We start from the raw sequence: 24961 nt of genomic DNA on the forward strand, positions 1-24961 counted from the left end.
ATTACTATTACTACGTTAGTAAAACAAATCATAAGATATATTGATTTATTCTGCATTTGATTCGTACCCCAGCCTCCCTTCGATGGTGAGGATGAAGATGAGTTATTTCAGTCCATCATGGAGCAACATGTCTCCTATCCCAAGTCAATGTCCAAGGAGGCTGTGGCTATCTGTAAAGGGGTGAGTGTTGCACACAAACTACAGTACAGTATGCATACTCCACATTACTACAATCTCTCTCTTGCCCACTGTCCCTCCTTCACACACACATACAGTATGTAAAAGAATAGAATTGGGAAAAGATGACATTTGTTTGAGTGAGGCCTGCAGGAACCAGGGGGAGGAGGTGAACAAATAGAGGGAACGAGAGAGCGGGACATCACAATTATCTGCATAATTAAAACCATTGTGAGGGAACATTTATGTGCAGTGAAACAACATTGTTTGCTTTCTCTATCTATCCACTTGCATCTCTCTGTCATAAGCGTTCTTCTGCCTCGTCCTTCTCTCTCCCTGCACTGCTTATTTCTTTTTTTTTTTTTTTTTTTATGGCACATCCTCGAACACGCACTCTCTCTCTCTCTCTCTCTCTCTCTTTCTTTCTTTCTTTCTTTCTCGCACACACACACACACACACACACACACACACACACACACACACTGCACTACACTACACTAATGAAATGGCTTGAGCTGTGGGAACTCTTCAGAATAGACTGGACAGTTAAAATGAAGCCGCCTCACTGGGATGGACCACTTTTCAATGGGTATAAGCGGGTCCTACCCCTTCATTACACAATACCTCTATGTCGTTTACCATTTTTGTGCCTCACTGATCACACAAGATTTCGAGCGCACAGACACACACACGCACGCGCAAGATGTGTGGAAGCGTTGGCCTCGGACCAGGTAATCCCAAGTTTCATCGATATTCATCATATTGGACTGAATTCTGCTGTACGATAATACTCTTTAAGTTAATGAAACGCATCGTGGCCATAACATGAGATACACCTTCACAATTTTAATGAGCTTCAGTAGAGCAGCCATTACCAAATGATAAGGTTTACTTTGATGGGCACTTAGACACAGAGCAGTATTAATGTAACAGTATGTTTATTATTGTGTTTGTACTTTGCCTTGGTATTTGTATTCAGTGGGGACTTTTTCTATACTATGTTTTACCCAATTTACTAGAGCAGGTTACTGCATATGATTGGATAATAATAAAATAAATAAAAAAACGGTTAAAAACGGTTTTAAATTGTTTACCTTAACCAGGATCCCTTGCCGCATCATGGCTGTGGTCTGTTTTGCCCGGGTCTCGTAAATCCACGCTGGCTGGCTGGAAACATCTGCTTCACTGGTCACCTAGTTAGCTGCTAATTCAACTGCTCACTGTCGTCAATCATCTACCACAATGTGTGTAGGCACAATCTTGCGTAACTTTATCCAATTCATTCTACCGCGGCTGCGCTCATTCGTGATTCATGATCAGCTCCAGGACTACAGTAGCTGCTGTACAACTGCACATATGCGCATGGGCAGTAAGTCAAAATGGCGGCGGACGTAAACAAAGGAAGTAAATGTGGTGTGCCAGCATTGTGGCTCTAGTCAGAATAAAGTAAGTAGTATGTTGTTCTTTAATACGTTGAGATTCCAAAATGAAAATTTGGATTCAGAATTATTTTCTTTCCAGCGCATTCGCGAGTCAATTCGACTCACCACCAACTCGTGGGTAGCGCTCGCAAGCAGGAACGTGTGGTAGTAGTAAAGTCATCAATACAGCATATATACAACTGGCACTGACAGCTCACCACTGCTGAGATTTTGCTAATGTGTCCCTTTCATGCAGCTTCAAAAGTTACCAAAATATTGTTCGATGAATATCTCTGACAACGCCAAATGAAAACTGAGCATTAATTAATTAATTTCTAAGGGCATACTTTATGTTGCAGTTGTCAATAGTTTCATGTAGATGTACCTAATGATGTGTCGATTGGGTATAGATGAGTCACAAAAAAAAGGTGAGGGTCCTCATCAAAGACAAGCATACCCTTACATACACACACTCACGCGCACACATATAGACGCACACAATACAACATCACCTTACACTCGACAAGCATGAATCAGATAGACCCACTCTCACAGCCGTGCAGGCATTCAAGACGTTCGTCGTGCATTCACTCGCAAATTGTTGACAACAATGTTCAGTCTTTGGGTTACAAGCACACACACATATGCACACACATTTACACACTCATATACAGGCCTCGTTATGTATTAGTGATGATTACTGGGTTGTAGTGGATCACCATTGGAGCATGAAAGCTCGCCTCAGTCCACCCCCACAGATCCCACCGCGCCCTGACAGCAACGCCTGGGTTAATGCAATGCCTGTGTGCGCAGGCATTGCATTGCATGAAGACTACCTGAAGCCTGACATGATATTTCCATTTGCAAGACAAATCAGCAACCAAAACTGTTTTTCACAGAAGGGAAGACAACGTGCAAATGTGACCGCAAGAAGCCTGTCATGTTAGTTTTCTTATCAAGATACAGTGCCAGGAAGTGCAAGGTTTTCTGCTACATCTAACACATAATTTCAAAGATTGTGTCATTGTAAGTAATGTTACACGGAGTTTTCCCACTTCCCTATAGGTTGAAGAATTTATGGTTTCAATAAGATACACTTTAAAATCGTCGACAGCATGCCGAGCGTGCATACTGTATGTGTATGTACAATGTGTGTGATCAAAGATGTTTCCACTCCCCTGATTCAAATCGTTGCCAGCATCTATATTTCATAGCCAGCAATAGGCTACACACACACACACACACACACACACACACACACACACGCACACAAATGCATGGTAACAGACGCATACAGTATATGCACTGCAGCTATATTCTATGGAGACATGCTCTTACGTACACAAAGTCTTCAACTTCACACGACTTTACAGTGAAGACTAATTGAACATATTTGTTCCGACACATAGACAAGTGAACACACATACTCTCACACCACCACATGAGAGGAGAGTCTCTTTTTATGAATTGGAGCAGCACTAATGTAGGAAATAAGAATGCATGTAGCTCAAAACATGATGCTATAATCGTCCAAATGATTGAATTATCAGAGTTTTGATGAGGCAAAAAAAACAGATAATTTTTCTGATGATGCCAACAAAATGTTATTTTGTTAGTTTATCTTATCATCAACATAGAAGAGGGACCTCTGTTTGACTGCGCAACTGCTCAAGAGACATACCTCAAATGGGAGAATGCTGAAAGAAATATTTTTGTCATGAGTGAATATATTAATGGCTTCAGGATCCACTGAATTATAGTGAGCAGAAATTATACTGGCAGTAACATCGTAAAATCCAGTGGTGTTTTTGTATTTAAAAAGGGGGACGAAAACAACTTTAGCAGGCTCCAAAGTCTGAACAATCATCAACATAAATACATTGTCATTTTTAGTAGATGCAAGAACAAAATTGCTCAGATTCTTTTCCCTCGTCACGTCACATCACACTGTTTGTTAGACCATGATTAAAAAGTGTTAGAGGGCTAAAACTGTTAGAAAAATGTTTCATATATAGCTCTCTCACAGATTTGCACCTACTGCAGGTGTGCCTGAAACATATCCCCAAAATAAACGGGTATGCACTTTCTGTAAACATTGATTTGGCAAAAATAATCACTACTCTGTAATAAATATAAAAACATTTTAGAAAGAAATCCTCATGCAGATTGGTTCACTTCTGTAGCGTATATTAGTTGAATTAAAATGTAATTAATTTGGGAGAAAAGAATAAGCCGGAAGCGACGCTTGCGTAACTTCCGACATCTACAGGGGATCTAGAGAGAAACACACAAAAGAGGTCTAACTAAAGAAAGAAAAAACACGGTAAAAAGACGGAAAATCAGCATACGAAAAGGGGAATAGAACATCGTGTGTTGGACTAAAGTTGGAAACGGGAGGGTTTACTGCATTGAGTCAGAGCGAGAGAAAGCAAAGTTGGGATGTTGTGTGAACCTAATAATTTCCTCCAAATTATTAGGCACCGATGTTGTACATCATAGTAAGGATTGCAGTGTCGACTCACGAGTGCAGATCAGCTGGTCTTTGGGAGTGGTCTTCCTCCGGACCTCAGGTAGAAACGAAGCAGGTTTGGTTGAAGGAAAAAGATGTACAAAAACAAAAAAAAAATGGAAAAGGAAAGGAAAAGGAAACTCGTTGTCCCGTTTGGATGCGCTCGTAACTTTCCTGCCAGTTGAACTAGTGGCGGGCCGAGCTCTGGTCCTCAGATGCGTGCGGGATGCCGGTAGTTGCTCGCTGAGGCTCCGCCGACCGATCTTGGCTAGGAAAAGCGATCGAAGCCGCGTGGCCGGCTTCTTCGATCGAAAACGTTGCCGGCTTGGTTGCGGCGTGGTGGCACCGGAGGCGCCCGAGGACAATGGAAACAAAAGAAGGGGGAGGGGATTGTCTCAGTGTCCATCAAAATAAACCTTATGCGGGAGCATATCCGTTACAACTTCAGATCTGCAAAAGAAATAAATTGGGTCAAATTCATTTTGATAGGGTGCCAAATATGTAATAATTGTGTGGTCATTAATAATATTAATTTGACTCTACAGCAGTGTTTGAGTCCACAGTGTCAAAAAAAGAAAACTGCTGAACGTTCTTCGTATTTCCCAATTCTATTTCACTGGCACAGGTGCAGTGAGTTGCCTGAGAACAATTTTATCTGTCAGCCTTTATACGGTCCAGGAAAAAGGAGGACTGAAGCAGCAGAGTGTGTAATATACAGAGTAAACAAGTCCTTTCTAGATTTTTGTGTTTATTTAGGAGAACGTGTGTCTCTGTGAGCGACCCACGTGTGCTGGTGCACGCACGTCTGCATTTGTGTGTGCGTAATTGACTGACCCGTGGAAAATGTTATTTTAGTGCTAATGTAATGAGCTATGACTGCTGCTCCTCAGGGAGGCACGCCCCACCTACACAAATACATACTGACGTCACTGGCCTTGTTGCCTTTCTTAAGGTTTTACATGGACAGACATTATAAATGCTCTTTGATTTTCCCAGTGGGAAAACAAACATGGTAAAATTAAAGGGCGAAAACAACAGTTGTGTCTGCAGGCTTCAACTTGGTTGCTTATTTGTTCATAGAGAGTGGAATGGTTCGTAGACAGAGGGGGGGGGAAGCCAAATGAAAAGGAATGATCACCATTACAGTATATCTACTGTATATACAAAGTGGAGCTAGACTAAAAAGAATCATGAACAGAAGCAGAAATAAATTAAATGGAAACATGGGGAGATTGAAGCAGCACAATGTTGTGTGACGTTTCACCAAAATCTGCCATGTCGTTCTTTGAATTTTCAATTATTCTAGTTATGTGATCCTATATATTGTTTTTGCATATTATAATATTTGCCTTATTTATTTAAAGTTAGCTGTCAGTCCGTTTTGACACCATCCTCATGGAAACTTGCAAAGAAATAAAATTAATAAACCAAATATGTTGCCTTATGAACACATAGAAAGAATGGACAAAGGTTTTGAGATACCAAGCCATTACATAGATCTACAAGAACTGACAGTAGCCCATTTGAAGCTATAACATCTGAGATTGTGCTCGCAGGCCAGTTCTTGGATGGTTGGATGGTTCTTCCACACTAAACTCATTCAAGCATGCCTTGAATACTATACAACAAACACGATACAAAGTGTTCCACGAAGCATAGAATTGTCCAAAATATCATAGTTGGTAAGACAAAGAATTAACATTTAGGTGTGTTAGTGACACACTTGTTTCACTACTTTCTTTAAAATGCCCCGTTTCCACTACATGTTAGGCACAGCTTGGCACACAATTGCTGCTTTCTAATTGGCAAAAGCATGTATGAGTTTCATGGATAGCTGTGGTATTAAGTGCATTTGTGTGACACAAACCACTGCCGGTTGCTCTTTGCTTGAGCATTATCATCATTGCTGCAACATTTGCGGATACACGACGAGAAATGACAAAAATAAACAGAGTTAACCCTATTGTTGTGCATGCCTCAAGTCTGGACACTGCAGTATTATATTGCACAGTCTCCATTTTTACACAGCGGTCAGTTTACTTGCTGCTTGTCTCGTTCCGACTGATACGTTCAATCTGCCATGTTTTTTTCTGTTTCACACTTCTCTTCTGTACTATTTTGAAGTAGAAAACTGTCCAGCTCGAAACTACTGTAAAGTGAGTACAACTGGGCCGAGCTGTACAGTGTGGCAAACAAGCCAATCTCATTTATATTCGCTTAAGAATGTTTTACCAAGAGTTGTTTAGAAAAGCTGTGAGTAACCTACTTTGAAGGGGACAGATTATGGAAAATAATTCTCTGTAGGGAATCTCAGTCTCCAGAAGTCGCCAGTAACAGCACAAAAAGTAGAAAGTTGTTGCTCTTTGTTTTTGTTTTTGTTCCTTAGCGAATAGTTGCTAGAAGGCCCGGAAAAGTTGCTAGTGCTGCCCCCAGTCGTCGTGGTTACAAAAGCTGTACTCGACATTTGCGTGAGGCAGAACAACCCCCTTGTCCCCAAAAAGAACGAATGATTAGAACCAGAGTGTGAAAGTCCGATATTAAATATGCTGTAATTCTATATGTATATTTTGATGGACGAATATCAGAGACCTTTTGTGAAGACATCTGGAAACTGTTTTAAATTGGGGGGGGGGGAGAATGTCTCCTTCATAGATTGATATTGCGACAGCAGAGTATCTTGAAGGAGAAGAAACACAAGTTATGTGGAAAATAACACTTGATTGTCAGCAGCGGCAGCCCCCAAAACAGTTCAAACAAATGAGAATGAACAATACACCAGACAAATCCTGCATGTGCCATGAGACCAGAACGCTAATAATCCTCATTCTATTATTCTCTCTGTCTGGCCAGTTGATGACCAAGCATCCAGCCAAGCGACTAGGCTGCGCTCCAGAGGGGGAGCGAGACATCAGGGACCACAGCTTCTTCCGCTACATGGATTGGGAGAAATTGGAGAACAAGGAGGTGCAGCCACCATTCAAACCCAAAGCTGTAAGTTTGACCCGCTGTGAAGAAGTATCATCGAAGGTTAGAATGCTAAACTGCTGCAGATGACTTCCTCTCAACTCTCTGCTATCGTCTGTCATTGTTCACTTGCTGTCTCTTTCTCTCTCCTTTGAATGGGACAGTCACAGGTAAGTCAGGACATAGCGATCCTGGCAGTACACTGCAAAAACCCAAACTCTAATGAGTTTATCTTATTTCTAGTGGAAACATTTTACTGTACTTATTTTAAGACAGTTTTGACTTTTTTTCCAAGATAAAAAGACTTGAACGAGTCATGAGTTCCATTGTCAGATTTTTCACCTTTTTTTAAGGTCAAAACGTTTTGTTTTTAATATATATTTTTTAACTTGTTTTGAGAAGGTTTTTTTTTCCAGTGTAAAGCACAGAAAATCGGGCTGTTTTTGTCCGGATTTTGCCCCTTCCTGACCAAGGACGACAAATGCCAGACTCTGTTATGTTGTATAAGATTATCTTATAAGACTATCCTTTGTTTTGAGTTCTGTTAAGAGTGTATTTGTCCAGATAATAGGGTCCGTAATGGATCAGCGCCGACCATCCTAAATATTAAGTGTGTTTAATCTTTACGACCAAAAATCTTTGTTTGCGGGGAAAGCAGACTACCTCAGAGTCATGACTCAGTTAATTGTGAAACAGAATGTAGCCAATCAAGAAGCGACCTGACTGAAGAATAAGAAAGCTGCTGTAAACAAAAAACATCTCTAACCCGATGTATTTTGTATAAGTGGGTTGACCAGACGGCAAAAAATATTTTCCAAAGCAAGTTTATATTGACGACATCACCATTCTACAACACTCCCACCTCCAGTCCCTTCGGCAACACTCGGGAAACATCAAGGCAAACATATCTGGTAGCCTGTAAAATGGCCTTCAAAATAAAAGCATACCAGTAAAATAACACAGTTCGCACACCTGAAACACAAAGTCCAGTGGACCTCAGAAATGGAGGAGGAACTCATCGAGCTGGGGGAAGCCCAAGAGTGCCTGCCAAGGCCACCACCATGTTTCCTCCTCTCGTGTGTCCTCTTCGACGTGTTGCTATTTTTCTTTTTCGTTTTTGTTCTATCACATTTGATCATGCGAGATTTCGGTCTTAGACAGACTACATTAGAGATCGATAGGGGAACCGAATCTTTGTGTTTGGTGTTCTGTGTTGAACTTATAAGAGCACACCATGCACGTTCCAACCAAAATTGTTAAATGCCTGATTTTTCATCTTCATGTGTGGGGTCTGTAACAAATAAAATTAAAAAAATATTTTAAGTTTTGAAAAATCCTCATGTTTTTTTTAAAAAAAGAGGCCTAATAGTGATCACGTCTCTTCTTATAATTGAAGTATTATATGAAGATGGCCGTGACCTTGTTAAGAATAAGAAACATGATGTTTTGAACTGAATGACTTTATCTGACAAAAGTTCTTAGCCCATTTACATTGAGTGCATCTAGTTTCTGTCAACTGAGGTCAGTTGGAGTTTAGAGTAATCCTCCGGGGAAAAGGTGAGAGGATACTAGTCAGACAGAGTGACCTAAAACAACCTTGTATTGGTGTGTTGTTGTTCTTGATTTTTATCACTACAATTAATTTAGTTGGATCAGAACTAGAAGCACGATGATGTCATTGTGACTCACACACATGCGCCATTATTATGCGCGCACGTACTCATGCAGCCAGCCTGAAGCCTCACTGCTGGTAAAGGGTGTTTCTGGGTTGTTGGGTTTTTATGCAGCTGTCTTGACCTGCTGCTTTGTATGTGTGCGACATGTCCTTTTTTGTCTCTTTGTGTGTTTGAGTCTATGATTGTATGTAGTGTGTGTGTGTGTGTGTGTGTGTGTGAGTGTTTCGGGCGGTGTGTGAGGAACCTTTTTGTGTGCATTTATACAACAGTGCATGAGTGCATCTATGTATTTTTGTTCCTGCAAATTTCCTAGTGTTAAAAATTAAACATTGGTCCTGCTGCCACCACTGGGACCGCTAATGTATTTTGTCTAGTCAATTCTCTTTGTTGATTTATCTTTATTTATCTCTCGATTCTATCTTGCACACTGAGGACGAGCCCTCTTTTTAGGAATATTGTGAAGTTATGTTTTTCATTTTGAAAGCTATCTTGTGGGCACTTTAAATGACACAATAATATTTGTTAGGTACGTGTGCTTCTGAAACAGCACATTTAATTATATACTCACAAGCCACTTTAGTAGGTACACCGATTAAACACAATTACAAAACTATTGTAAAAAAAACTGGAAAGAGAATGGTCAAGCATTTCGAAAGGTATTCACATTCACCGCACATTTCTCCAAGTTTTTGGGTTCATGAAATCCTTACAGTAGAGACTTTTTTCAAGGAACCCCTCATAATCATAATAAATGATAAATGGCCGCACTTATATAGCGGTTCATCTACGCTATCACAGTGCCCAACGCACTTTACTAAGCCTCACAGTCACCCATTCACACACACCAATGGGTGACTGCTGTTAGCGTTCAGTGTCACTTCGACATGCAGACAGTTGGAGCCGGGATTCGAACCAGCTACCTTTCGGTCACTGGACGACCCGCTCTACCTACTGAGCCACAACCACCCTAATAAGAGAAAAAATTTTGTAATGGTACGAGAATGAAATTGTATTTTTTTTTTCAATCAATACAAGAATCAAAACGTATTTTGTTAGGATAAAAAGTCGTAATTCTACAAAGTAAAGTCGTATTTTTGCAAAATGAAGTCAGAGTAATCTGATATTAATGTCAACATTTAACAGGGGGAGAAAGTCATTTGAATTTCTGACTTTACAACTTTATTTTCATTTAATGCCTTTTATTCTGGAAAAGCTTTATGTAGTTTATTTTAACAGAAGTCTAATACATTCTCAAAAATATATGCCTGTTCTTTAAAAAAGGGACTTAGGTCAAGATAGATCGCAATCATATCAGAGCTTTAAATTGGCCCAAAGCTTAAGTAAGGAGGACTAATTGGCTTAGTTTGTTTTATTGCCAGACCGGTCGTAATAATGATATGATGACATGGAAGAAAAAAAAGATCTCCATGTGAGAAACACTGCAATAGAAAACCTGTGGTATTATGTGCTGGTACAGGAGAGTCACATGTACTTGAGCAAGATGTACCTAATATAGTGGCTGGTGAGTGTATCCTGTGGGCTGTCAACTGTTGTCGCACACTGCAGGCTAAAGTTGCTGGATCTACAGTAGTAGTTTCGCGCAGATGTCTGACTGTTGGGATTATTTATAGACAATCCAATGTTGACTAAAGGAAGCGGTTGGTGCGACGTGCGACTGCGGTTGTGTCGAATAGCAGCTTTGGAACGTGTGGCTACTGGATCCAATATCTGACTGACTGGTTGACTTTTTGACTCCCACAACTGTTGAATTGGCCTGTCACTTCCACTTATTATTACTGTGGAAATGTCTTCATCTACAGTATGTGCCCATCCTTAAATGTGTTGCCAGTCACTTCATCCTTCTCAACATAGCATTCCATCCATCCTCCCTTTCTGCATATGGGTTTATCTGTTAACACATCAACCCAACTGTTCATCCATCCTCACATTTTTATTTGTCCAACTCTCTGTGTTCATGGTTGTATCACATTTGTGTATCTTTTATTTGCATGCTCACAGGCTCAGTCTCAAATGAAACCTGCCCTGGAGTGCACTGTACCATTTAACGGAAGCCTTATGAAACAATAACTAGACTACTCTCAATGCACATTAACAAACTAAACCAAGTGACATGCTTTGAATGCAATAGAGGTTTGATTACTACATTCTAAATTGCACCCTCAATAGGGCAACATTGTCCCATGTGGTTGCCCAAACAGGTTAAAAGGCAAGTAATTAGCTGAAAATACCGTTTGACCTTAGTGTATTTCATATTTTTCCCTAAACTATAAACACGGTGGCTCCATTTCATTTGGCCTTCAGAGATACACAGATTTAATGAGTTTTGGAGTTTTCCTCTGGGTGACGTTGTCAGAGGATATCGTATCCTTGTTTTCTTAATTAAAGCTAACCGCAGTGATGGAGACACACACACACACACACGCACACAGAAAATAGCTTGTCTTAAAGCCCCCATGAGGCCTGCTGTCGGGAAAGTATCATTTTGAAGTTAATAACTTGCTTCGTGCACTTAGAAGGGCGACACACCTCCTGGGCTTAAAGGCTTTTTGGGAGGGTCCTCATGGTCAAACTGAGGAAGTAACATGAAGTAAACATGAACTTTTCTTGTGAGCTTTGATACCTTTTAGAAGGGTTGTCACTTGTATGTAATGAAAACAGAAACAATTTGGAACTTCTAAGTGAACTGTAAGTGCACCACCACAGGGTGTTTGAGACTTCAGTGGCCTTATGTTTAAAATGAAATTGAATATGTTTCAAATATTTGGAAGCAGGAAATCAATGTTCCTGAGATGTGCCGGGATTCAGCAGAGGGATCTTGTATCACTTTAAATGTACAGTGGTACCTTTACTTACAAGTGCCCCTAATTAGTTTTTCATGAGACGAGTCGTCACTTGGTCGATTTAAGGTACCACTGTATTCAGGAATGATCCAAATCCAAAGTGTAAACTGGAGCACAGCCCAAAGTAGGAGCACTTATTTGAAACCATGTTCAAGTGATGTCATCTCACTCCCTGCCTCAACCCGCCACTCCTCCTTCTTTTGTTTCCCTCCCCTTTATCCATCCGTTCTCGTCCATCCCTGCTCTTCCCCCTCCTGCCCCACCCTCCTCAACAGTGTGGACGGGACGCTGAGAACTTTGACCGTTTTTTCACACGCCACCCGCCAGTGCTGACCCCTCCCGACGAGGAAGTGATTCAGAACCTGGACCAGGACGAGTTCCAAGGATTCTCTTTTATCAACCCAGAGTTCCCTGGAAGCGCTCCAACTGCTCCTGCCGCAGAGCAGGCTTAATTGAAGCTCATTTATGGACATTGGGACACACACACACACACACACACACACACACATTCACACACACGCACACATATGGTACATACATACGAGTCTCTGCAACCCTGTGCAACCTGAAACATTCTAACTCGGAAATACTTAAAATCAAGTTATGCGTTACAAACACAAATGAACGCATATTTTTTGTTCACACTGCAGCAACCACTCCCTTCTGAAGGTGAAAATTGAGGTAATGACAATTTACACAACATTTATAATTAAAAACCGATCTGAACTGTTTTGGCCATTGGTCTATCTGGACACTAATGTTTATGGAGCTTTTAATCAAAACCGTTATTATTTCTGTGTAAACAAAACAAACAGCTGTGAAAACAAAGGATGCACCTGAGTGATCAGTGTACGTCACAGCCAAAACAACAATAGCGGACAGCAGCAGTGATGAAGCAAATGGTACAAAGTGTGTGTATGAAGTACACTGCTACAGTGATTCCCTGTCCACGAGTAATTGACACCCTCCCCAGAAAGGTTTATATTGCCTATACATATAAAAAATGTTTTATCAAAACACTACTTTTGTCTATATGAAGTCTACTTTTGTCTGAACTCACATCAACATAGTTCCTTTGCACCAAAATGGTGGAAAAGCTCTACTTTTGTCGAAATTAAGATCCTTCACCTACTTCAATTTATTGTATTTTTCTAAAGGAATGTAAATTTCAAACTATAATGGCACACAGTAGAGACCTAAAAACAAAAAAAAAAGTGTTTACATTTTTTTTATAGGGGATTATGTAACCTATTCACAGCATAGTGAAAACTCCAAACATATCTAATAAAGTGTGATCTGCCCCTTAATCCAGATCTGCTTCAATATGTTACTGAACAAGATCCTCTAATCTAATCCAACTAATTCACTACATCAATACATGCTTTAGCCTTTGGTGAGGTAATAACGTACAATAGGACTGAATATACAGTATTTAGGACAAGTGACTAACATACCTAATGTAGGACTAGTGACAAGCTTCAAGACACAGTTAACAAGCATGGCTGCCGTGCTGTTCTAAAATCGGTATATAAAATCGGTATGGATTTTTGCTGTTCGCGGTCCCTAGCACCTGCGAATAGTGGGCTTAAAACATCCCATTTCTACTACTACTCGCATTGCTTTACTGTTTGTAAAAGGCCTGCGAAAGTCTTTAAGCTAATATGTTGAAAGGACGGCCAGAATCAAAGAAGAGGGGTTGGTTGTGCTGCTATTTAAGCTTGCAACCTACAGTGTGAACAAACTTTGTGTTAAATAAGTGAAAAGTGACATACACATAGAGCAAAACACACAAACACACACATGAGTACCAAAAAAAACATACAAAAAAAAACCAAGGCAGCATACAGAGCGTTTTTACGTTACTTTCTTCCCATCGCCTTCCTTGGCTCTTCCAGCACGCTCTAAGTTTGGCTTGCAATTCTGGTGTGCTCCTTAAAGCGTCGATATTAATCTTAAGCGTCCATGTGTTTATTCTTATCTATAATTGGAATGCTTGACCTTCTCGTGCATGAGTGTCTATATCAGTACTATATCAATAAGTTGAACTTGACACTGTATTTTGCCATCATGCCCTCAGAGAACAGTGGAGGATGTGTTGTGTGGCTGTTTGGGGATCATGATGGTAAAATATGGTTTGAATACGATGTTAGATAGCCAAAACTCCTCTTTGGGGACTAGCAGCTCCTTTCTTTTTGTTTGACAAAAGCATGGCTCCAGTATTTGTTTACAGAATATATACTGTATGTGTGTGTGAATGGATGAAAATGCACTTTGCATGCCTGACCTCCGAGTGCCACGCCTGGCTGGCCCTGCGCTTGTGTTTGTTTGTTTGGACGGCCAAAGGCTCCACCTTGCTTCATATGGAGCACGGTCTGACTTGTTGCTCCACAGCACAGCTGGTGGAAGAGGAGTGAAAGGAAAGCAGCTTCAATGAATGCTTGCACGTCATTTTGCTGAGGTGGAAGCACCAGAGAGGGTTTGATGTGTTGTGGCAACTTGTCGTGTTGCCTAGCGACTAAACTTCAAGTCCCGGGATCACAAAATGATAATGTTTTAGTGCGATGTTTGCATGTGCAATGAAGGAGTCCTCTCAAACCGCAGCAGCACAGAATGTAACAACAGGTCACACAAGCAAAATAATGTTTGTCTTTTGTGTTGTGTTTAACCTAGATAGCAATAATTTGTGGATAGATCATATTTGTCACTGAACCACCAACCTCACGAGAACTGACATTTATTAGTCTTTTTTTTAACCCCATCCAACTCATTCTTACTAGAATTACTTTCTCACATCACACAGCACCACACTGTCCATATCTGCTGATAATTCCCTTATTAATGAAATTATCCATCAAGGCTCTGTTTTCATTGACAGACCTGCCCCACTGACTGGCCATAACATTAGACACACCTACACAATCTAGTCTTCTCGTTTTAAACTTTCACTTTTGATTGATACTGTCAGAGTTATTAAGTGAACAATATTTTTCTTATTATCCCTGTGATTGGCTGGCGACCAGTCCACGTTGTGCCTCGCCTCTCGCCCAAAGTCAGCTGACTCCTAGAAAATGCACGACTTTATTTTTATGGGTGTATTGTATTTGGTATGGTATATCATGTTAAGCCTCATTTAGCTACAGTTAAGCCCTAAATTATTCATACAAATGTAAATGTAGTATTTTCCAACCATCCATTTTCTACCGCTTATCCGGGGTCGGGTCGTGGGGGCAGTAGCTTTAGCAGGGATGCCCAGACTTCCCTCTCCTCAGCCACTTCATCCAGCTCTTCCGGGGGGATCCCAAGGCGTTCCCAGGCCAGCCGAAGGACGTAGTCTCTCCAGCGTGTCCTGGGTCGTCCCCGGGGTCTCCTCCCGGTGGGACGTGCCCGGAACACCTCACCAGGGAGGCGTCCGGGAGGCATCTGAATCAGATGCCCCAGCCACCTCACCTGGCTCCTCTCGATGTGGAGGAGCAGCGACTCTACTCTGAGATCCTCCCGGATGACCGGGCTTCTCACTCTATCTCTAAGGGAGAGCCCGGACACCCTGCGGAGGAAACTCATTTCGGCCGCTTGTATCCGGGATCTTGTTCTTTCAGTCACAACCCACAACTCGTGACCATAGGTGAGGGTAGGAACGTAGATCGACCGGTAAAATGAGAGCTTCGCCTTTCGGCTTAGCTCCTCCTTTACCACAACGGACCGATACAAAGTCCGCTTCACTGCAGACACTGCACCGATCCGCCTGTCGATCTCCCGTTCCATTCTTCCCTCACTCGTGAACAAGACCCCAAGATACTTGAACTCCTCCACTTGGGGCAGAATCTCATCCCCGACCTGGAGAGGGCACGCCACCCTTTTCCGACTGAGGACCATGGGCTCAGATTTGTAGTATTTTATTTTTTTAAATGCAAATATTCTGGCTAGAAATGACACGTAAGGCAATAGACTCGAAGACTGTTTTGAATTGCTATTTTCCTTGTTTTTTTAATATTGGACAAAATGTTTTGCTTCCCTAAGAAAGTAATGTAAAAAGTATTTTTCAAATTTATAGTTGATTTGAATGCACAAGAGCAGTGTTTCTCAACTGGTGGGTAATAAAGTGGGTCGCGGACACATTTTGGTCAATCGCGGACAGCTAGCAAAAAAAAATAGCAAAATATTACATCCCTTTGTACATTTTAGGTAACTGCTACTAGTTTACGCCAGAAAAAAATACTCAACTCACAACTTTATTTATATAACACTTAGATGCAATTATTTTCCCAGCTCTAATGTACATCCAGTTCCCATACAGACATCACCAACAAGCCAAAATTAAACAAGGGTTTCCCAAACATAGTTGGAGGCATAGATTGCACCCACATTTCAATTAAACCACCATCACGCAATAAATTCAGCTACGTGAACAAGGAAGAATTTCATTCAATCAATGGACAAATAATCAGTCTCCATGGGAGCTGTTGTTGAGGATAGCTGGCTATACATATAGTGACGTACGTGGCCCCAATAATGCTTGCACTATGGGTATCCTTAATTGCTTGTCCTCCTCCAATTAATTAAAGTGGGCCGTGACTGCTCTTTTTTTCTGATCCAACAGGATTAACAGCACCAGTTAAATTGTCCCACGTCATTTTTTTCCTTTTGTTGAAAACACCTGCATTAATTGTTCCAGAGAGTTGTTGTTTTTTTTGGGGGGGAGGGTGTTTCCACTTCTCCAACAAGTTCCTCAATGTCGAATTTAAAGATTTTGCTATTCTCCGCCCTGTTTTTTCGGAGAGGGAAGTAGTCTATCCGTGCATTCTTTAAAGGACTTGCTACTACCATATATGGTCAATGCAAATGAGGCTAGACAAGCGCAAGCGTGGCAGGTTAGAACTGGTAGGATGTATCACCACACATTATTTACTGGTGTGTGTGCGACAGGCGTCCGCACGTTGGATGAATTCAGTTTTTTTTTTTTGTACTTACATTCTAATTTTCTGTCCTACGGAGGAACTTAGAATCTGTTTTATGCACTTTTTGATACATGAGGCTTGTCAGATGGAGACAGCATTAAAAGAAAATGCCATTGGTGTTTTACAGCACAGTCAATCAGACTGATAAAACTGTTACTGTTGCATATCTACATTGTTAATGTCTTTAAAAAATAGTCAAACTATTGATGTTGCACTTTCCTAAAGAGAAAAGATAAGTGTTGAGATTTGTAAATTTTTATACATGCAGTTATGTTCACGCTTAGTTTCTTAATGTGCTCTGAATTGCCCTTTGAACATGTAAGCACAGTGCACCTATGCTTAAAAATGTAAATGTTCTTGATTGTTCTTAAAAGTAGGTTATGACTTTGCAACAAGAGGACAACATATGCCAGTATGACAACAGTTGAGAACCACTGCTTTAGATTTTTCCAGAATGAATATTGTGCTCTACATTCTCAGGTATGAATGGCAAATATTTGTCATTAACTTCTCCAACTCAACTTCAATTCTTTTGCCAATGTCTTGTATCATATCCAGCGAGCTGGTATCCATCCTCCAAATTTAAAAAAAGCGCTTTAACACATGACAACTGTACATGAGAGACTTCAAATAGTAGATGTACCGAAACAAGCTTGGTCATGGTGTTATGGCTAGTCAGTTTAAACTAACAAAATATTCTGTCATAATTTGGATTTACTTTCTTTAAATATTATTTTAATATAAAATATTGTTTTAAATCCTTAAAATACATTTTGTCGCAATAATCCGTTTTCCCATCCGTTATTATGAATGCATAAATAAATGTGGATATGTAATCAGTTGATGCAGCTAAAAAGCACCATAGTGCACCTCCATTGTTGTTATTTATTGCAGTTCTCTGTATTACTGTATAACAGAAAGAAACCGTATAAGAGTTGTCAGATGCATAGAAATGTGCATCCTATGGTCAGTATTGTAAAGGGCAAAAAGGTGTTTTATTATTGTATTATTGAATGACGGGAAAGCAAAAAAAAGAAGAAAAAAAAAGATTCCTGCACGAGAAATGGTGTTTAATCATTGAGCTTTTACAGTATTTCCATGTAACCTATTGGGGTGCTTCATGTTTTTGTGTCCACAGCGCTTCAAACGTGTGATCAAACTGCTCTTCAGTGTGCAAACTGTGTGGACGGGCAAAGAAAAGGCTTTTTACAATATCCTTGTGCCAAATTTCTTTGATTTTTCAACACAAGGCTTACAATAAAAACTAGCGTTAGATGTGTTGTGTGATGTGGTTGTCGTGTGCTTTCATAGTGGTCTGCAGCATTTATGCTTCTTCTCTATCTGTATTTACTGAACTGGTGCAACATGCAGTGGAGTAGCGAGATTAGAGTGATGGAGGCTGACAGATGGGGAGTAGACTGGAGAGAGGAAGGAAAAGAGACGAAGAAGAAGAAGTAGCGGAGAGGAGGAATGCAACAATGGAGGAGGGCACGGAGAGGGAGGGTGGCGATGGAGCGGCAAACCAAGCGAGGCGGGCGGCCACGACAGGCTGTGCATATTTCATGGCTGCCACTTATCATAAGAGCCTTTCCTTGATGGGGGAAGCGCAGGTTTGATGACTTCAAGGAAATAACATTCACAACACAGCTTACATACACACAGCACTAAAGCTAGCCGCTGGTTGAACTGCTGCTGCTGTCGCTTGCTACGTACAATAACCATACAATGGTTCTCAAAGGGTCTACAAATTTGCAATGAATTGTCTTGTGATGTTGTTGGTGTTCTTTAACCTACACGCGGGCACAACGATAAAACAAAAACACTAAGGCATTTCCTCCCTCCCTTAGCTTTTTATTTAAATGTTGTTCCAGTTAAAAGGTCTGATATAATTGTGATGTATTGTCTGACAACCCTGCATACGCACAGCATTTCCAGCTCTCTCACACTCTTTCAGTCTCCGCTCTAATTCATCCAAAGGTGTTCCATAGGGTTGAGGTCAGGATTGTGCAGGCCAGTTAAATTCATCCACATCTAGATCTCATCTGTGTCTTTATGAACTTTAATCTGTGCACTGTCATATTGGAACAGGAAGCGGCCATCTTCATACTGTTCCCACAAAGTTGGAAATGAGTTACTGTAAACTCCACAGTAACTTACTAACAACAGTGTCAAGTCAATGTTTCTGTTCATTGTGATGCTGATGCGTCACTGATGGTGTAGCGGTACACTCGCCTGACTTTGGTGCAGGCAGCGTGGGTTCAGTTCCCACTCAGTGACGGTGTAAATGTGAGTGTGAATGGTTGTCCTTGTCTATATGTGCCCTGTGACTGACTTGCGACCAGTTCAGGGTGTTGTCCGCCTTTTGCCCAAAGTCAGCTGGGATAGGCTCCAGCGTCCCGCGACCCTAACCAGGATAAGCAGTGTTGAAAATGGATGGATGGATGGATGTGGTGCATTACACAAGGTAAATAGGAGTTATTTTGCCTTACAGAAGAATCAGGGCAGGTAACGCTTATCTTAAATTCACTTACACACAGCAGAACTGCCCGGGATGTCACACAACCCACAGTCAGGGTTTTGTAAAAAAAAAAAAAAAAAAGTGTAACATACACGTAACGCGAGAGTTAAATAAGACACGCATTCAACGAACTACAGGTAACATAAACACACTGTTCAAAGTTACGTTAATCCTTATCGTTCATGAACATTAAGGATTAACATCATTATTACGGCGACAGTTCAACATTTAATGGCGCAATGCATGCTGGGATCCCACAACTTCATTATTCTGCTGCATGTAAAATACAGTAACTCTGCGTGACGTCAACCAAAATCCCATGATGCAGTGGAAACTGTAGTTAATTCCTGTAATATCACTATAAAATCTTTTTACTGTAAGGTATGTGGTAAATAACAGTAGAATTTACAGGAATGTCTAACAGTGTAAGCCAATGTCATATTATATCACATAAAATCATATGTGAATCAAGCCAGTTGAGGTAATACTTTTGGCAATATAGTGCATGTCTCTTTAGTGTGTTGGCGATACTATGACTCACACTAACCTTTACCCACCCTAATCCTAACCCTAACCTGTCCTAAACTGCTTTACCCCCAACCCTAGCCCTTAAACCTAACCATAACAAACTTCTCTCCTCTTTATTTTGTTCAAATGTGATACATATAAACTTATATATACATATAACTTATATTAACTTATATAAACGTATTTTTCTTTAGGGTGTGTTCAAAGCTTGTCTGATTTAGTTACAGAAAGTAGGGGTGAGTCTTTGCAAAAGGTTAATTGGACAGCAACAGTGATCATTTTTATGTGATTTCTAGTAATCAGCGCTTGCATACATTAGTTCTGAAAGGGAATTATACCACAGCAGGTTGCTACATTTGATCGTATAATCTCTTTGTCTCTAGACAAAGTGAAGCAACATGTGGCTCATTCTCAAAGGTTATTTTTGAATGTCCCCTTCCATCCAAGGAACTGTAAAAAAACAAAAAACAAAAAAACGTAATATATATACTGTATTTTTATGATTATGGTGTGGCCTTTGTTTAGTATTAGTGGGACAGCAGCTCCCCTGTTAGTCAGAAGACCTTGTGCGGTGGGTCTTTAGTTTACAAAGAAGTTCACTTGTACTGTACTATGTCTGAAACTAGCATACGTGTTTTTGGAATGTAGGAGGAAACGTGTCTCGGGGAGAACATGCAAAATCAAATAGGATAGGGGAAAACATGCAAAATCCACACAGGATTTGAAAATACAACCTCTGAACTGTGGCAGATGTGCTACTCACTCGTCCACCGAGCCGCTCACGACAAAAAATATTTAACATTTGAAATAAAATACATTGTACTCATCTGAGTTGCTGTTTGTTGAATTTATCCATTATATGCGGAATGTCACGTGACCAAACCTGGAAAACAGTTTAGCTGACTTCCTGCGTATGCTACGCAAACAAGCATAACTTCAGTTGATTGTTTGAAGCCGAACTTGCTAAAATGTAGTTTTCTTTATGGCTGGTGTCTTCAGAGAAAAGTTAAATATATGTATGTCATTTATTTATGCATAATGTTATATATGTAAACATGAATGAAATCTAAACATCTGGGCATTTCTCACTTCAGTCTCCTCTCCAGGAAGTAAATGGAGGTACCATTTACCTCCACCTCTCCAGGAGGTAAAATGCATGCTCTATTTGGCTTAAGGATTGTCTTGGCCAGTCTAAGACCTTCCACTTTTTCCCCCTGATGAACTCCTCTGTTGTGTTGGTAGTGTGTTTTGGGTCATTTTCTTGTTGCATGATGAAGCTTCTCCTGATTAGTTTAGATGCATTTTTCTGTAAATTGTCAGACAAAATGGTTTGGTAGACTTCAGAATTCATTCTGCTGCTACCATGAGTTAAAAGACTAGTAAAAGACTAGTGATCCCGTTCCAGAAGCAGCCATGCAAGCCAAAGCGATGACATTCCCTCCACCATGCTTCACAGATGAGCTTGTGTTTTGGATCATCAGCAGATCCTTTCTTTCTCCATACTGTGGCCTTTCCATCACTTTGGTAGAGGTCAATCTTGGTCTCATCAGTACATAAAACTTTTTTTCCAATACTTTTGTGTGGCTCATCTCCGTACTTCCATGCAAAATCCAATCTGGCCTTCCGATTATTTTTGCTGATGAGTGGTTTGCACCTTGTGGTATGGCCTCTCTCGAAGTCTTCTTCAAACAATGGATTGTGATACCTTCACCCCTGCCCTGTGGAGGTTGGCAGTGATGTCACTAACTGTTGTCTTTAGGTGTTTCTTCACAGCTCTTACAATGTTTCTGTCATCAACTGTTGTTGATACCCTTGGCCGACCTGTTGGATGTCTGTTGCTCAAGTACCCCAGTACTTCTTTTCTTTTTCAGGTCATTCTAAATTGTTGTATCGGCTATGGCCAATGTTTGTGCGATAGCCCAATGTTTGATAATGGATGGATGGACATATAAAGCATATGATGTACAAACACATTTGAGTGACAGGAGACAGGTGGAGCGGGGAGGGTTTTTAGCGTATTCACCGGACAGGCGTCTGAAAACTGACAGAACGTCAATTGTTCACCATTTTGAAGCCTGATTTGCGATACTTAGAGATTGTTTTATTCATTGAAATTTGGCAGGCTTGTGTGAACAACACTCTTCTCTCCAGTGTCAAATTCATAAGACATTTTATTTTCACTTTACAGAGACTTTAAAGAAGAAGATTTTTGCCAATATAGTTTAAGTTACACCGGCCAGCACCACTGATTCTTAAGGCCCTGGGCAGACTAGAGTGACACGGCAGCACACAAAGGCTGAAATCTGATTGGACAAAAAAAATCCAACGTATATGTACACTTTCTGGAAGCAGTCCAGAAAATAAAATGACGAAAATAGATAAGATAAAGTTAATATAATTTCATGGAATGTACAGTATATTACAATACAGTCCCTTGTAAATGAAGGTCAATGTTTTGGCCACCACTGTTGACAAAAACAAGTTAGCCTTGCTATGAATTGAAATAATATATTCTTTTGTCTTATTATCACCTTCCATGTGAGTGTTCAAGAAAAGCAGTACATCTTGGAACCTAAAGCTTATCTCATCATTCACTGTGAGGCAGCTGCACTTAATGCAAATGATTTTCAACAGAAATACTGTAGGAGAGGAAGCTGTCTAAAGTTTGTATTGGCGTGCATGTAATAGCTGGTGTACACAGTAAGCCGCCAGAGCGCATGTGATAATTAATTCCAAATGTTGCGGCCCTAAATAATGAAAGCCAGTGGCTTTGACACAAAGCAGCCGGCGCTTATCAGCCCAAAACAGGTCAGCGTTCGATACCCGCCTTTCATTCACCCGCCTCTCCTCAGTGCCTCCCACACACACACGCACACACTCGCCGCTAATCCTTTGCTTCCTGGAAAGTAATGGCGGGAGGCAGGAAGTAGAAGGATGACTTGGAGTAATGACTCCATGTAATAATCAAAAGAGCCTGCGGTTTGTATGCGTTTTCTATCGCACATCTCCACCAAAGGCCACTGATGTTTATCTCTTCTCTTCTTCCTCCTCTCATATCTCCATCTTTCTGCCTCACAGCATTAAGCGACATTCAAGCGTGCTCAGACGGAACGCATTAGGAGCTGCCCTACATGGCTACCAGCTGTGTGTATGTGTGTGAGCGCGCGTTTGAGTGTGCGTGTGTGTGTTTCAAGTCCTTGCTGTATAGAAACTGAATGACAGTAAATTGATGAGCTGACAAAATCTTTAAAATACCCATGCAGCATATGCAGTAGTACTGTATATACAGATAGCAGCAATCACACTGTTTTGGGTTTATTTACCACCATTCCGAAGAAACAGATAATGTCACAACAACCATCAGTGACAACATGCAAATGTATTGTCTCCCACCACACTTTGAGTTGCCTTTGCGACATCTGCTCAAAGCAAGTTTTAGAAAATGGATGGCTCTCACCGTCATGAGTTACATGTAAAATATTGTTTCTAAACCAAAAGTTGTGTCCTAGTAATTCATTTTTTTCCTAACACAACTGCCCAAAGATGTCTCCTTATATTAGATATTACTTTTTCATTCATTCATAATTTACTCTGCATCCAATAGAAAGTAAATTCAAGATGACTGAATTGGAACTGGCTAGATGGTTAAAAGCTAAAGCAGTGAAGCCAATGAACGCGTATGCTTAAGATGAGTTTTAAAACCATGTCTTTGAATGAACTCAATTTAATCAGTTTAGTCAGCAGCTTGGTCTCATCAGTACATAAAAGAGTGGTCCACCGATATTATAGTTGGTGGTGCAGTGTCTATAAGTAGAACAGTGGACTATGGAAATGACTGAAGCTTTTATTTTAAGGTCAGAAAAGTGCAAACCGTTCTCAATGCGTATGCACCTCTATCCCATTCATAAACACTCCTTTCAAGTTGTCCAGCTTTTTATTAATTTTCTGCTTACAGGTTTCTGAGACAGCCTGCCAGGTGGAATTTAATAGATTTTTATTTGAAAGAAGTAGAAGTTCATCACTAGTGCTCGTCTGCCTCACAGTTCTGATGTTCAGGGTTCGACTCTTGGCTCCAGCCTTCCAGTATAAAATTTGCAGGTTCTCCTTGTGCTTGGGTTTTAATCCCAAACACTCCAAAAACATGCACGTTAGGTTAATTTGAAAACTCTCAATTGATTGTAAATTTGAATGCGAGTGTGAATGGTTGTCTGTATGTGCATTGTGATTGTCTAGCAACCAGTCAGGGGTGTACCCTGCCTCTCACCCAAAGTCCGCTGGGATAAGCTCCAGCTCACCCATGAACCTAAAGAGGAACATATTCATACAGTGGGTACGGAAAGTATTCAGACCCCCTTAAAATGTTCCCTCTTTTTTATATTGCAGCCATTTGCTAAAATAATGTAAGTACATTTTTTTCCACATTAATGTACACACAGCACCCGATATTGACAGAAAAAAAAGATGAATTAATTGACATTTTTGCACATTTATTAAAAAAGAAAAACTGAAATATCATCATATTTGAAGTATTCAGACCCCTTCCTCAGTATTTAGTAGAAGCACCCTTTTGAGCTAATACAGTCATGAGTCTTTTTGGCAATGATTTTTTCACACCTGGATTTGGGGATCATCTGCCATTCCTTGCAGATCCTCTCCAGTTATGTAAGGTTGGATGGTGAACGTTGGTGGGCAGCCATTTTCAGGTCTTTCCAGAGATGCTCAATTGGGTTTAAGTTGTTCTGAAGCCACTCCTTCGATATTGTAGCTGTGTGCTTAGGGTCATTGTCTTTTTTGAAGGTGAACCTTCGGCCCAGTCTAAGGTTCTGAGCACTCTGGAGAAGGTTTTCATCCAGGATTTCCCTGTACTTGGCTGCATTCATCTTTTTCTTCGATTGCAACCAGTCTCCCTGTCCCTGCAGCTGGAAAAACATACCCACAGCATGACGCTGCCACCAGCATGCTTCACTGTTGGGACTGTATTGGACAGGTGATGAGCAGTGCCTGGTTTTCTCCACACATGCCACTTAGAATTAAGGCCAACAATTTATATCTTGGTCTTGTCAGACCAGAGAATCTTATTTCTCACCATCTTGGAGTCCTTCAGGTGTTTTTTTTTTTAGCAAACGCCATGCAGGCTTTCATGTGTCTTGCACTGAGGAGAGGCTTCTGTCAAGCTACTCTGCCATAAAGCCCCGAGTGGTGGAGGGCTGCAGTGATTTGTTTACTTTCTAGAACTTTCTTCCATCTCCCGACTGGAGATGGGAGAGGAGCTCAGCCACAGTGATCTTTGGGTTCTTCTTTAACTCTCTCACCAAGGCTCTTCCCCCCCCCCCAATTGCTCAGTTTGGCCG

At 40.8% G+C, this 24961-nt stretch overlaps 1 protein-coding gene across 2 annotated transcripts in view; it reads left to right on the forward strand.

Moving 5' to 3' along the window:
- Positions 1-24961, forward strand: part of prkcbb (protein kinase C, beta b) — an 86071-nt gene that overhangs the window by 59576 nt on the left and 1534 nt on the right. Inside the window, exons 15-17 of one of the 2 annotated variants that reach the window (XM_061700229.1) lie at positions 73-180; positions 6959-7099; positions 11885-18124. In XM_061700229.1, coding sequence (XP_061556213.1) covers positions 73-180; positions 6959-7099; positions 11885-12061 — 426 coding nt within the window. In that variant the 3' untranslated portion in view covers positions 12062-18124. Of the gene's footprint in view, positions 1-72; positions 181-6958; positions 7100-11884; positions 18125-24961 lie in introns of those variants that run through there. The other variant, XM_061700230.1, reaches the window with a different exon arrangement.

This window comes from Phycodurus eques, chromosome 16, assembly GCF_024500275.1.
Source record: "Phycodurus eques isolate BA_2022a chromosome 16, UOR_Pequ_1.1, whole genome shotgun sequence".
Taxonomy (NCBI): Eukaryota; Metazoa; Chordata; class Actinopteri; order Syngnathiformes; family Syngnathidae; genus Phycodurus; species Phycodurus eques.